The following is a 13,755-nucleotide window of genomic DNA, read 5'->3' as shown; positions in this document are numbered from 1 at the left end:
GGTCGGGGGAGCCCCGACCGCTGTAGCCCCGAGCAGGCGGCTCGAATTAGGCGAAGGCTCCGTGTGATTGGCTCTGTCCTTTCCCCATTCCCGTTTCCCTTTGTTCGGCCCCCGCGGGATGAGGGAGATGGGTCCGCCCGCCGGGGTATAAAAGGGCAGGCGCAGTAGCGCACATGCTTCGTTTGCTTTGCAGCTGAAGGCAGGGAAGGGAGTGGGCTGTGGACAGAGAGTGCTCTCCTGAGCGGGGCGCGTAGGGGGCTGGGGAGCGCTTGCCGACTGCCGAGCTGTTGTAATATAATAGCAGGCGGGGAGAGTGCTGGGGCTCAGGGCAGTGAGACGGGGGACGAGAAGCCAGGGCTGCCCCAGGCTTTCACCAGTGGGGGCAGCAGCTGCAACCGACCAGTCTCCGTGCTTGAAAATCACAGTGCCCAGCCTCATCCCATCGCCTTGCCTTCGAGCTGTAAAAGGCTCCTCCGAGTGCTCCTGCTGTCTGATAATTTGGGTTGATAGCTGCCCCCCAAGTGTACACACACACTCCAACCCTGGGCTGGTCACCCTGACTCCCTTCCTTTCCTGAGGGATGCTTTGTCCTGCTCAGTCTGCCCTAGTACCTGTGTCCTCTTCCTGAGCAGCAGCATGAGCATGGCAAACGACACATACCACTTTATAAAAGACATAAAACCCGGACTGAAAAACTTAAATGTCGTCTTTATTGTGCTGGAAATCGGTAAGTGGGTGCCTCTGAACCATGTCTCTTCCCTCCTCCCCTCTTTCCTCTCCCTCCTAGGGTAGGAGAGTACATTTGTGCTGGGCTGATTCCCGACACGTGGTCACACTTCCAGGGGGAGCAAGATCAGCTCCCTCGCAGTGCGGAAGCCTCCTTTACTCCCTTGTTCCTATCTTATTTTAAAATAAGATATCTCGTTCAGGCAACTAGGCAAGGGAGAGAATCCCATCATGAAATTAATTTAACTCCATTTATCCTGCGCTGGGGAGAGTTGTCTGTTTATGCTGTTTTAATGATCTTGCCTCTTGATCTTACTCTTAAAAAGGGTCCATGACACTTGGGGAATAACTCTCTCAAACATCTAAACTATTTTTTTTTCATTTCCAGACAGCACGAATTCTTCCAGTCTGTAAGTTTTATTTTTTTTTATTTTAAATTCCCCATACAGGACGAGTTACCAAAACCAAAGATGGCCATGAGGTGAGATCGTGTAAAGTAGCAGACAAAACTGGCAGCATCACAATTTCAGTGTGGGATGAAATCGGAACTCTCATACAGCCAGGGGACATTATTCGATTGACCAAAGGGTATGTATGGGGTGGGGACAGGATACGGCTTAGCTCAGCCTAGCCGCACTGTTGGCTGTTTAAATAACGTGTTGCTCAATGATCTTGTTGTTAACCATTTCTATACTTTACAATGGGGTGGATAAGATCTGAAGGATCAGTGTCTTTACTGTAATGAATGTGGAAAAATCTTCTCTGTTACTGAAGAAAAGGGTTTGAATTCTAAATAGTCTTTGACTTCCTCTGTGAAAGAAGCAACATGACACGGCTTGCCTTATTTGGACTGCTTCTTTGACGCACTGGCAAGCAGCCTGTGATCTATCATCATATTAAAACCTCAGGATCGCTCCTTGCTTCCCCTCCCCCAACACTCAAACCTAACACACGCATAGATGGGATTTGTAGACCGCTCTGTCTGCATCTCAGTAACCTGTCTGTATTTCACTAGATGCTGTTCAGATGGGAATCTGCTATTTAAGAGCTTTGCTGTGCTTTTCTTAAGTTTCACATTCTCTTTTGGGGGGATGACGAAGTTGTCTTGATCTGTACGTTCAAGATAGGGATTCAGAGTGTGAAATCAAAACCATGTTCTTATTTTAACACTTTTCTTCTGTAGCACTGTGCCCACAGAGAATGGGGGAGGGGATCATTTAAGCAAGACTGAAAAGATAGTCTGTTTCACAGTGGGTTTTATGGCAATGACTGGAAAACTGGGAATAGAAGTTAGTCTGTAAAATATATATATATATATATATATATATATATATATATGTTGTTATAAAATACAGTATTTTGTTCCTGTGTAATGGCTACAATATAATGGGACAAGTTTTACAATATGCTCCCACTGACACTAAATTATAAAACTGAAACAATTTAAAACTACTTTTAACCTCTTATTCTCCACTTATACAATTGCAAGAAACTAGTCACTTTCATTTCTCTTCTTAGTCAATTTCACTTTCTTATTTTCATTTGGCAACCCAACACACACACAGGTATTTTGGTTTAAAATGTTCAGGGATTGTTTAAAAACCCAGGTATCAGAGGGGTAGCTGTGTTTTAAAACACACAAACTCCTTTACTCAATAGTTATAAAAACTGAGAGTGTTTCTACAACAGAGTCACTGTTAGTCACATAGTGGTTGATTTTTTTCAAGTAATTCCTGTGTTGGGATGAAAACAAATGAATATCCCTATCAGAATTTCTGCAGTTATTCTTGTTCAGATTTACTTTATAGAAAAGTCAGAAGTAAATCTTCATTCTTAGTTTAGGGGTCAAATTACATCTGTTTAAAATTTTGAGAGTTGATGTCCAATGTGTTTTCAGAATGCTTGAAGATTACAGCTATCTTTGCTAAACTTTATGTTGACCACCTCAAAAATCTTCTGCCTATATTATATAAATCCAAGTTATTAGTGTTGGTTGTAACTGTTAATATCACATTTCTTTGTAAATAATTTATTATAGTTGCCACAGTATTCTCTGAGGGAGTGAATGGGATGAGAGATGGCTCACAAGATAGTCTGTATTAATGTGATCCATACTATGGAAAAACAAGAACCTCTACTGCAAGATATAAAGCCATGAAATAGCATCAGTTCTGTTTATTTAGGACCAAATTATGTCCTCATTTTCACCAATGCACATTCATGGAAGACAATAGATTTGAACAGCAGGTGCAAAGATCTGAGTTTGGCCCTTATTTTACAATGTATCCTCCTTCGCTTTATACTGGTTTACAAGCTTCACTAAGAACTGTCTACTCTGCCCCAGCACAGTTTCCACTTCTGTACTTAACTCAGGATAAATTCGAGTGACATTGCTGTTGCAGTGCATGTAAATTTTACATATATGGGGTAATCTGATTTCTTCAGTCTGATCACTGTTACAAATAGTTATTCTTAGCTAGACACTATTACTGTGTACAAAAACTGCCCGTTCTTTCTTGCTGAATGCCAAGTCTAGAGGGATTCCACTGCATTAACAGACAGTATCCCATGTGTTCCCTATTGTTAGCTGTTCATGGGCAGGATGATGTAGCAGCTAATATTTCAAAATTCTAAACACTTAGGATATGGCTACAAGTTTCGAGTGTGGTCGCAGCGCCAGCTCTGGGAGAGAGTTCTCCCAGTGCTGCACGTACTCCACATCCTCTACGGGTGTAGCTTGCAGCGCTGGGAGCCGTGCTCCCAGCGCTGCGGCACTGTTTACACTGAGGCTTTACAGCGCTGTATCTTGCAGCGCTCAGGGGGGTGTTTTTTTCACACCCCTGAGCGCGAAAGTTGCAGCCCTGCAAAGTGCCAGTGTAGCCATGGCCTCAAGTTTCTATGTTCAGATTGGTGTTTTACGGCCAACCTCTCTCATTTTATGAACTGAAAATGAAAAATTGTGTTAATGGAAAAAAACCTGTGGTGTTGGAAATTCCGTGAAGAAGTTATCCTTCAGTGTCTTGGGGTTTGTCTCCTGTATAGTGTATATGTGAGGTTGATATCCTGTTAGCTTAGCACTTCTTTCCCTTCATGTTATAAGACAAAACTGCCCAGCCATTAAATTCAGCATGAAAGGAAGCTTGTTCCAAGCAAAAGGCGATATGTTAAGTGCAAGGCCACTGCTATTGCATCTTATTTACAGATGATTGAATGCTGTGTTTGAGGGAATGGAGCGCTTACATTTTTTAATTGAGATTTCATTTTGTGTGCTGAATGCAGGAGGAAGTGATATTTTTCTATTTTATTATATTTGTACTACAATGTCCCGCGTCTGAGACTGGGGAGGTAAAAGCATAGCGAGATTACGTGACTTGGCCACAGTCGCAAAGGATGTCTATGGCAGGGCTGGGGATGGAACCAGTCCCAGCCTGGTGTTTTAGCGAGAAGACCGTCCATCCTCTTTTGTTCGAGTTCTTCCTCTGTTTATTTGTGCTTCTCTTTTGCAAGTCTTGTAACTTTTCTGTCATGTACATTCAGTACAACTGAGCTGCTTGTCTTTATTTCTACATAACTTAATTTCAGTCCTTGAAGTCAAATGCTATAAATAGTCAAGTTGGGCTGAGGTACCCTCATGCTATCTCCAAGCGTGTTTTCACATACTGAAAATGATTGCATTTTATCTCTGCATATCATTTGAATCTCAAGGGTAAATATATATTTTGCTGCTACCTACTTTATCTGAGAACTGCTCTTCTACTAAAAATTAAGCAGTTGGTTTTTCTTCTTGAGCCACTGAATGTTGTCTAACGCATTCATTGTGTCTTGTTTTCTACAGTGGAACAGAGGTAAATCCGCTCTAGTTCTCCTCTTGCAGAATTAACACTCCGGTGTTCTGCAGAAGTAACACTGTGTATGTCAATCAGTTGGCTGGGTTGCAAGGTGATGTGGACAGTGGTCCTGGAAATAGTGTATCTGCCTGACAGGGAAGATGGCACTTGGCTAGCAGAAAGGCCTGTCCATAGTGGTATAGCTGTGACAGACCTGATGCTAGTTTGATGTGGCTGTTAGCCTCTTTTGAAGACCCAAACAAATTAATGGGGCTTCTAACAGCTGTTTGTAGAAGCAGAAAATACATTAGTAACTAGAAACTTCTAGAGTAAAATAATCTTAGGGAATCTGAGCATGTTAGTCTGGGAATTCTAGCCACTCTTTCTGCTGGTACAGAACATCCACTAGACAGGTTTAGTTCTTCAAAATCTCTTTCAATGTTAATTTTCCCTATTGGTTAGCAGAGAATATTGTGCTTATTCTTTTCGAGCGCTTTACATGTTATTGGTACTCTTTTGGCTAGGTATGCGTCTCTGTGGAAAGGATGCCTGACACTTTACACAGGAAGAGGAGGCGAGCTACAGAAAATTGGGGAGTAAGTATCATGCTTTGTATGCGTTGTCCTTGACAGTGGGTCATAGGAATTGTAAACTAGTGTGGGTCTTATCAGGAGGATTTAATGGGGGGAAAAAAAAAGCTAAATGGAGATTTAGTGGTTATCAGTCTTAGCTCCAACAGAGGCCAGTAGGTTGCTTGCTCCTGTCAGTGGTTATATGATTGATTGTGGCAAAGAGCTGTAGCCTGTTTCACTGGAGTGTGCTCGTAAGTGGGGGTATCTACTGGACTTGGGCCATCATTCTACCGATGGTTTTACAGAACCGACAAGTTCCTGGTATAAAACCTCTCTTCTTGGGTTAGCCCATACTCGTGTTCAAGGACTTGCAGCATTGAAAACTTGGCTAGGTACAGTACAGGCAGCTGCAATGCGAGCTTACACACACTGCGGTGATAATGAGTTCCGCCCTGTTGTGCTAAAGGAATCATCCTCTCAGCCTCCCTCCTAGCTGTCCTGTGGATCGTAATGATAGGAGTATAGTGTGTAAAATGAGCTAGGTGATTATTCTGTTCTGCTCGCTTAGGCCTCACTTTGAATAATCTGGTTATTTCGGGGCCTTATTTTAAGTCCTGTGTCAAATTGGCAAGAGCTCAGATGAGCAACGCGATGATGAAGAAAGATGAAGAGAATTTAGACAGGAGCAAGCATCACTCTTTTAGACTGTTAAAGGATGCTGTAAAGAAGCAAGAGATCAGCTATTCCTTATTCAACAAGAACAAAAGCAAGTGACAAGCTTAAGATGCAGCCAGAAAAATACTTGATGCAGTACCTATTTCTTTCTAATTAGATGAATAATTCTGAAATGTCCCCACTCGAGAGGCTTTCCTTGTATTATCAAAACATCTCAGAGCCCAAGTCATTGTTCAGGGCCCTGTTATGCTAGGTGCTGTACAAATACTCAGTAAAAAGACAGCCCTGCCCCCAAAATCTTAGAGCAGTGGCCCCCAACCTTTTTGTGGCCAGTAGCACATTCATGTTTTCAGAAGAGTGTGGCGGGCGCCAACAATTACTCACATAAAGGGCTGGCTCCTGGCACTAGTGGAGCAAGCATGTGCCTGGGGCAGCACATGCTACGGGGCGGCATTCCGTCCATTCTGCAGAGTTGGAGTGGTTTGGTCTTCTTTGTTTTGTTTTTGTGTTTTGTGTTTTTTTGGTGCCAGTTCTGGGCAGTGCAGAGAGAAGCCTGGAGGACAGAGAACGCAGCCTGCAGCCCTAGAGTACTCTGTCCTCAGCAGGCGCGGGGCCTTGACTTTTCTCCCCTGCTGCGCACTAGGCGGGCACACATAAATGCTCTGACAGATGCCATGGTGCCCATGGGCACCACGTTGGGGACCACTGCCTTAGAGGTTTGAGGACTTGCCACTCCATCTACTGGATGGTTCAAGAATAACAAAATCCAGCTAGGTGTGATGCAAAGGAATACACTAGAGATTTCCTTTCAGGCCAAATGATTCGGCTTCTCTGTACAACTTTTGACTGGGTGTTGCTCTATAAAAGGGTTGGATTAAGGTGAAATTCATATCTTGACTTTTTAATTCTGGCCCACAGCATGGGTCCGGACCGGCTGCAGTTTGAATGGTTTGGGACAGCAGTTTTACCTTACAAAGTTTTATGATCCCAGACTCTCGCCCCCTCCCCATTTACATGCAGTCGTCAATAGGTCTGTTCGCTCACTTGCTGCCACTAATTGGAAAAGGATCATATGAATTTTAGTGTCCCCCTGAGGTTCTTGAACTCCTCTTTAATGTTAATAGGGTGCTAGGCAGGCGTACCAGGTGTTCTGGCTGCTTGACTGAAATAGCCTGAGCAAGGAAACTTTACATCTCGGGCCCCGATCCTTCAAAAAGAATCGAAGAGCCATGCTGGTTTCTTGTGCTGTGGAGGGGCTCCCTTTGTAGGATTGGAGCCTGGTTTACTTACGCCTTAGTAGTGTGGAGGTACAAAGTGTCCATTCTCTTTGGAAATACTGAAGAATTCTCTCCTAACTCCGTATGAAAAGCTGTTCTGTTGCTCTCCTCATGCTCTTCTTTCCTTTTCAGGTTTTGTATGGTATACTCGGAAGTGCCAAACTTCAGTGAGCCCAACTCAGACCACCTTGGGCAGCACAACAAACTGGTATGTTAAACTTCCTGGGGTTCTCTTGCATAAAATAGGCTTTGATCTGAGTATTTCAGGCTAAGCGGTGGTAAGATTTCTGGCTTTTAAAGTGGTGCTCAAGGAAGCATATAGAAGAATGGCAATGATGTGGTAAATAACTGTAGGAGAGTGGTGAGGGGATCTCATGTATAGCCGGTACAAAAACATGTGCAACAAATTCAATTCCTCTCTGAAACACAAAGAAGTTTCTGTGTCTGACCCATATTTTTTCTCTCTATATTTCTCTGAAGGCACAGGGTGAACAGAATAATAGTTCTTCATCAAGTAATGTGGGTACTTATACTTTCGGGCCAGTGGGTAAGTTTTTGTTTTCATTTGTGGAAGTGAAAGGATGAGAAACACTTTACACTCTTAGATTCATTATTGTTTTTTCAGTGTTGAGAAACGTAGGGTTTTTATGTTCTAAAGGCAAAATGGGGAGCTCTGGGATTGAGCTAGGGCCAAATCCTGCAAGCACTTTTGCACATAAGTAACTTTATTCAAACCAATATTTCCATCATAAATGTGTTCAGGATTGGCCCTACTAGTAATTATTCAGGCAGGACTTTTCACAGATGCCTAAGTCACGTGAGAGCACACTTCACACTGAATTTGTTAATGTGACTCATGCTCCTAAATCACGTAGGTTCTTCTGAAAATTCCACACTCGGCTTTCAGCCCACTGCTGCTTATTGAACGTAAAGGGACAGACCTAAACCAGACATGGTTTTAGTGTTGCACTTAATACTTAACCAGAGGTAATTAGTCCTAATCTTGGGCTGCTCCGCAGTGAACATTCAGTTGGGTTCAGTATGCAGGTGCTGGGAGGGGTTGGTGGTGCGTGATATGCAGGAGGTCAGACGAGATAATCTGGTGGTCCCTTCTGGCCTTAAACGCCAACTCCAAATAGTCACACGATTCCTGGCAGGTTACTTCCTGAACTGGGAAGGATGGCAGAGACCTGAACTCTTATGCAATAGGAAGATTAGAGTGTAAGTATAGTTTTGTGGCAGCACTGTACTGAAATTGTACTGTACTGTGTGGCAGCACTGTACTGTATTATGTTTCAATAAGAAAATGGTTCAGAGGTCTCGGAGTGCGTGTAAAGCTCGCTCGCACCTTTCTCCTGGGGTTGCATAATGGATGCATAGGATAATCGAAACCTAGTGTTGTGTATCCAAGAGTTGTTCCTGGCAATGGATTGGCTGAGTTCAGACTGATACAATCGACAAGACCAGTGACGTTTCTCTATGACTGTCAGTTTCCCCTTTGGAAATAGATTTTCACTTCTCCCATTTCATTTCTTTGAGTCCTTTCCACTCCTTCAAGTATAAAAACTTCTGCTGAGCAAATAAGGGTGGTACTCTGAAGCCAATTTTTTTTGTTGCCTTAATACCAGGGTGAGGCAAGTCCTCTGTCAGCCTAATTGCTGGGTAGCCACCTACTTATGACCCAGTCATTTTGGGTGGTGGACTGTTCTGATTCCATTGCATTCGCACTTATATTTTGAGACCTGCTTCCTTCTTTGATTCACATTATCCTTCTTTCTGTTTCTGTGCAATCTTTAATCCCCTCCCCCTCCTTTCCTCCCCCAGCCTCCATCCTGTTTTTGCCTTCTCAGCCTTCATGTGTTTTGTCCCAAGCATGGTACCAGCTGTCACTCCCTACAGCGGATTCGCACAAGACTGTTCTTTCTCTCTCTCTCTGTGTTTGGTGGGGCGGGGCGTGATGAGTCCTATACTGGCTGCTTTCCTTCTACTCTTTCCTCTCTGGCTTTTCTGTCCTGCTGTATCTCCCAGTCATTGCTGCTGTGGACCGTCTGGTATGGGTCAGCTATAGGCGAGTGCATGTGAATGGAAGCATCAGAATCCAACTTTGGCTGCCAGACTGATGTTATTTCCCTCCCTCCCTCCGAGAATGCAGTACCACATCATAGCAGCACGAACGGCCTGTGGCCTTCTCGCTTCAGTCATTGCTGCAGAACTACTGTTGGAAAAAGCTGGCTGTGATTTGGAGTTCTGAGGTCTCTCGACTTTGCTGCCTATCCTAAAGCTCAGTGTTACCTTGTTATGTAGTAGCAATGCAGAATGCGAAGGCTATTTGCGCAGAAGAGCAGTGATGTCAAAGTGTGGAACTTGTGATAAAATTTTACTGTCTTTTTAGGAAATGGTTTGCAAACGGGACCTGAATCCAGTGGATTTCCATTGGCCTACAATCATGCCCACTCCTATGCAGGTACTGGGAGAGCCAATGGACGAGGACCTGTAAATCCACCGATCCCAGCATCTAATAATATTCAGCCCCTTCTAACAGCAGTAAATAATGGGAGGGACCCACGCAGAGCCTTTAAAAGATGACTGTGCCAAATGTGGTTGTACGACTTGCTTAAACTATACACCCGACTTGAACACTGAATGCACTTTTATGTATGGTTAACTGTGAAAAAGTTTGTCCTTTATTAGTGTTTTTTTCTTTCTGGTCTATGGAGCAAAGTGACTTGATTTTCTTCAAAAAAGTGTGGTAAAGCTGCTTACATCTCAGAAATTAGGGGGGATGGGTATTTGAGAGTCCAGGTAAAAAGTGTGAATTCAATTGGGGTGAATTTTTAAAAAATGGGAACAAATTTTAGTTGGATATTACTTTTGGGTGTGTTTTTTTGTTGCTCTGTTTCTTCTGGTCAGCCATATAGCCTTAAGGGGTCTGTCATGTCCCATAGGTCATATATGTGACTTCCGTGAGGGCTAATGGAAATTGTGTGACTGTATTGAGGGGCTGAGATGCCCTAAACAGTCAGGTCTCCTGTTTAAAACTGAAATGACCTGCTAAAGTAGTAAGTGCACCAGAATTGGTCAATGTCAGCAGCTAGTAGTGCTGCTTAAATCAAAGGATGGGTAACTCCAAGAGATTTCAATTGGCTACAGTAAAGAGATGGTGAGTGACTGAACAGTAATGGCTTAGCTTTTGTTGCTAAAAAGTGTAAATTATTTCTCCTGCTACAATATCTCTTTAAAGAAGAAAGTCATCCCTAATATGCCAAACAGTCCTCAAGGAAAGCTGCAACCATTTGGCACACGAGATAAATAATAGGAGGGAGAGTTCTAAATTACAAAGGGCATTTCTTACTGTCCTTGTGGTGGCTTCAGTCTTGTTGAAAAATAACTTTGTGCTTTTCCCGAATTGTGGGGTCTCCAAAGTCATCAGTAGAGAGCAAGGTGCCAAGGATTCTGCTGTTCACATATTTAATGCAATGTATCTAACTCTTCAGCAAGATGGCCACCACCTTGGCTTTTGAATGCCTATTTTTAACACTTGTTTATGTTCAAACAAAATACTTATTAGATTCAACGATATTTACTGGTGTACAAAAGTACTAGGCTACCATACAGCAGGACTTCCACTGCCATAAGGTGTTAATTTATTTTTCAAATCAAGTATTTTTCTTCCCTTTTATATAACATTAAATTATCTCTATATGAACTTTTGACATCATCACCACCACCTCTAAACAAAACAGGTGCAGTTTTCAGCCCAACTACAAGATTCTTGGTACTAGATCACATAGCAACAAATTATCCACAGTGTAAACTGATTCAATTTCTGTGCTTTGGATCAGGTTTGGAAACAGTTCAGAAGCTGTAAGATGACTTACTGGATTCCCTTTTTATTTGTTAGACTCTATTCTTGAAGCTGACTTCTTAAATAAAAGTTGCACTAACCATGTTGATGGACATAAATTTCTTTTGGTCAAGCCTTAGAGATTTCACCACAGAGAAGCCTATTTTGAAGTAGAAGTTGTCGCTGTGAAGTCATTCCAATTCATTGAGTTATTGAGTCTGCTTTCAGCTATTCTTGGTGTTTACAAGTCATTTTACCCACTGTCTTTCTGTTTTGTCATATTTGAATGTCAGTGTTCTGAAATGGCCCAGTTTCAGAGCTTGTGACAGCAGAAATGGTCTTTCCTTTGTCAGTAACCCTGGTGTGTAAAGATTCACTGCTTGCTTAGAAACACGAGCTTTTAAAAATTTCTTGACGTCATTTTGAAAGATCTTTGTGCCCCAAAATCTGAAGGCTATTTACCTCAGATACAGCAAAGAGCTATACAGATATGTGTGCATTGGTAAAATAGTCATTGCTACTCATACTTTCTGACTGAAATTGTCAAAACTCTGAGACACTAAATAAAATCTAATCATGTAACTCTTAGTATAGTGGTCAGCGCATGGGGTTGTCCAGACTGTACAGACCTTGTGAAACTACAAAACACCAAGTGAACTTTGAGGAATGTTGGAAGTGGAGGTGGTGTGCCACCTACAAATAGAATCTCTCTTCACTTTTCCATTCCACTTCTGTTTTAAAAATATTATTGTAAGTAGAATTTTATATACATTGTAAAGCTTGTGCATAGTTCCTTTATTAGCAGAGCATTAGATACCCTTTATAATAGGGCTGGAATTTCTTTCTATACATGTTCCTTTAGATCCCTGGGTCATAAGTACTGTAAGTGAGAACCCATCTTTTCAGCTGAGAAGCGGTTATTAAAAAGCACCGTTTAAGTGATACTGAAGTTAGAAAACTGAGTATTCTTCAAGATTCCACAGTATGGGTCTTTGTTTTAAATATTAATAGTCACAATATCAAAAGGAATCATGGTATGCTGGCAAATCCTTATTTGCTGGCTTGCTGTGAGGTACTGAATGTGATTGTAACTTCACACATGCAAATTATGTTAGCTTTAGTCAAATAATTCCTTTAAGGAACAGAAAACTAAGAAGGTAGAGCATGTATTCTAGTTCACTGCACTTTTAAATAAAAAAGGTAACACTTAATCGTGCTTACATTAACCAGGCTGTTAAAATGGAAATGGTTACTGCTAGTACATTTAACACAGGATGTGGACACCTGCTGTCAAGACTTTTTGTGTAAGCAAATGACCTCTGATTGAAAGAAATGAAGCAAGAAGATTGGTCTTTACTTTTTTTTTAAGGTTGGTAGCGTTCCTGTCTTCAGTGTCTAATCATTTGTTTTAACATTAGGTTGTATCATTTTATTAACTTGGTTTTACTTCTCTTCAGGGAGAATCTCTGCAATATGAAGCCAGGTGAATTTTGATCTGTTTAACTATATTAACTTCAAGTCTCTGGTCATGTGATGAATTTGGGACAAGAAGTCAAAGGAAGAAAATTCTATTTTCCCTAGCAAGTTCCATACAGCCAATATAGAAGGCTCTGATCCTGCAATGGGATCTATGCATTTACCTTATGCTAGTGTGGAGCCCCATTCACTTCAGTGGGACTCTTCAGAGAGCCCTTTGCAGATGCAAAGCCTAAAACAATTACAATGCAATAGTCTTACACCATAATCCAGTTTGCGAGAAGAAGTGTTATGAGGGAGGATTATAATGGTGAGTAAAGTAGGTAAGAAACGTTCGAAAAGGCCTGCTGAAAGAGGCTGTGTAAGAAAGATGGAAGGGTGCTCTCCTTCATGTGGTGTTCTTTCTAGGTGTGGGATGTTTGGAGGAAGGATTCTATAAGGAAGTTCTGGACAATGCACATTGCTACAGTTGCACACAACTTGTCTAGGTAATTAAGGTGTGCTCTGAGGGTTTATCATAGCTTTACGTTTTTGGAGTCTACTTACCCAGTAGACTGGAAGGGCTAATAACACAGGCATGAGTAGGTGGAATGTCCCTCAGGCCTGACTTGTGTTAGGACAAGAACGTACAATTCTCATTTCCACCGCTAACCCATTCATTACCTTCAAATTGCCTTCTCTGAAAAATGAGGCAGCTAATAATGTTTGCCCTCACGTTGTGCTGCTTCAATTCTCAGAAGTGGGGAAGAAATGGTAGCCTGATTGTAAAGATGGACTGAATACAGAGATGTGAAGCCATTTGCCTCAGGCATTCCAATCTAGTGTATATAACATGGATTTACCACCTCAGAATTTAGTCTATTCCAGGTTCTGCTACAAATTTCACATCTAATCTTTGCAAAGTCCCTTAAGCTCTGTTCCATTGTCCAGTGACGGTAAGGTTCTTGCACATGTTTCTCCCAACCCCAAGGCTATTTTATGAGGAATGCCAGGGTCACTGATGAGAAGCTGCAGCCTCCTTTTTATGTACGGAAAGTAACCTGGCCAGTTTGGAGGTTGATGACAAATATTCTCAGTCATCATGTTTTTTTTCCTCCACAGGTTTCACTGATTTCAAGTCAAGACAATTTCATGATATTCTGTTATTCTCAGCCTCGACTACGGGTCCATGCAAGAAGCTGTATTAAAACCCACTGATATTTCAGATTTTGTAGCATAAATTTGATGTTAGTGGGCAGCAAAAGGGACACAGCATTAGACACTCAACATTTCAGAAAAAGTCATTTTAATTTCAATCTCAAATTAAATTCTAATTGACAGCGAGACTTAAGCTGGCAACATTGAAAGCATTTTTATTA

The 13,755-nt window shown here is 42.0% G+C and overlaps 1 protein-coding gene across 1 annotated transcript; it reads left to right on the top strand.

Moving 5' to 3' along the window:
• Positions 1 to 211: 211 nt before the first annotated feature.
• Positions 212 to 11,026, top strand: NABP1 (nucleic acid binding protein 1). Its single transcript, XM_030580945.1, has 6 exons — positions 212 to 727; positions 1,176 to 1,314; positions 5,078 to 5,149; positions 7,210 to 7,285; positions 7,558 to 7,624; positions 9,470 to 11,026. The coding sequence occupies exons 1-6, from the start codon at positions 637 to 639 to the stop codon at positions 9,661 to 9,663; spliced, it is 639 nt and encodes a 212-aa protein (XP_030436805.1). The 5' UTR covers positions 212 to 636; the 3' UTR covers positions 9,664 to 11,026.
• The last annotated feature ends 2,729 nt before the right edge of the window (positions 11,027 to 13,755 follow it).

Source organism: Gopherus evgoodei, chromosome 11 (assembly GCF_007399415.2).
Source record: "Gopherus evgoodei ecotype Sinaloan lineage chromosome 11, rGopEvg1_v1.p, whole genome shotgun sequence".
NCBI classification, from domain to species: Eukaryota; Metazoa; Chordata; order Testudines; family Testudinidae; genus Gopherus; species Gopherus evgoodei.
Note: the sequence above shows the minus strand (reverse complement) of the source record. Positions and strands in the feature narration are given on the sequence as shown.

Coding starts and splice junctions, on each gene's coding strand:
- NABP1 (XM_030580945.1), top strand. CDS start 637: ATGAGCATGGCAAACGACACATACCACTTTATAAAAGACATAAAACCC. Junction 5,150..7,209: donor GAGCTACAGAAAATTGGGGA/GTAAGTATCATG, acceptor TTTCCTTTTCAG/GTTTTGTATGGTATACTCGG. Junction 7,286..7,557: donor TTGGGCAGCACAACAAACTG/GTATGTTAAACT, acceptor ATTTCTCTGAAG/GCACAGGGTGAACAGAATAA.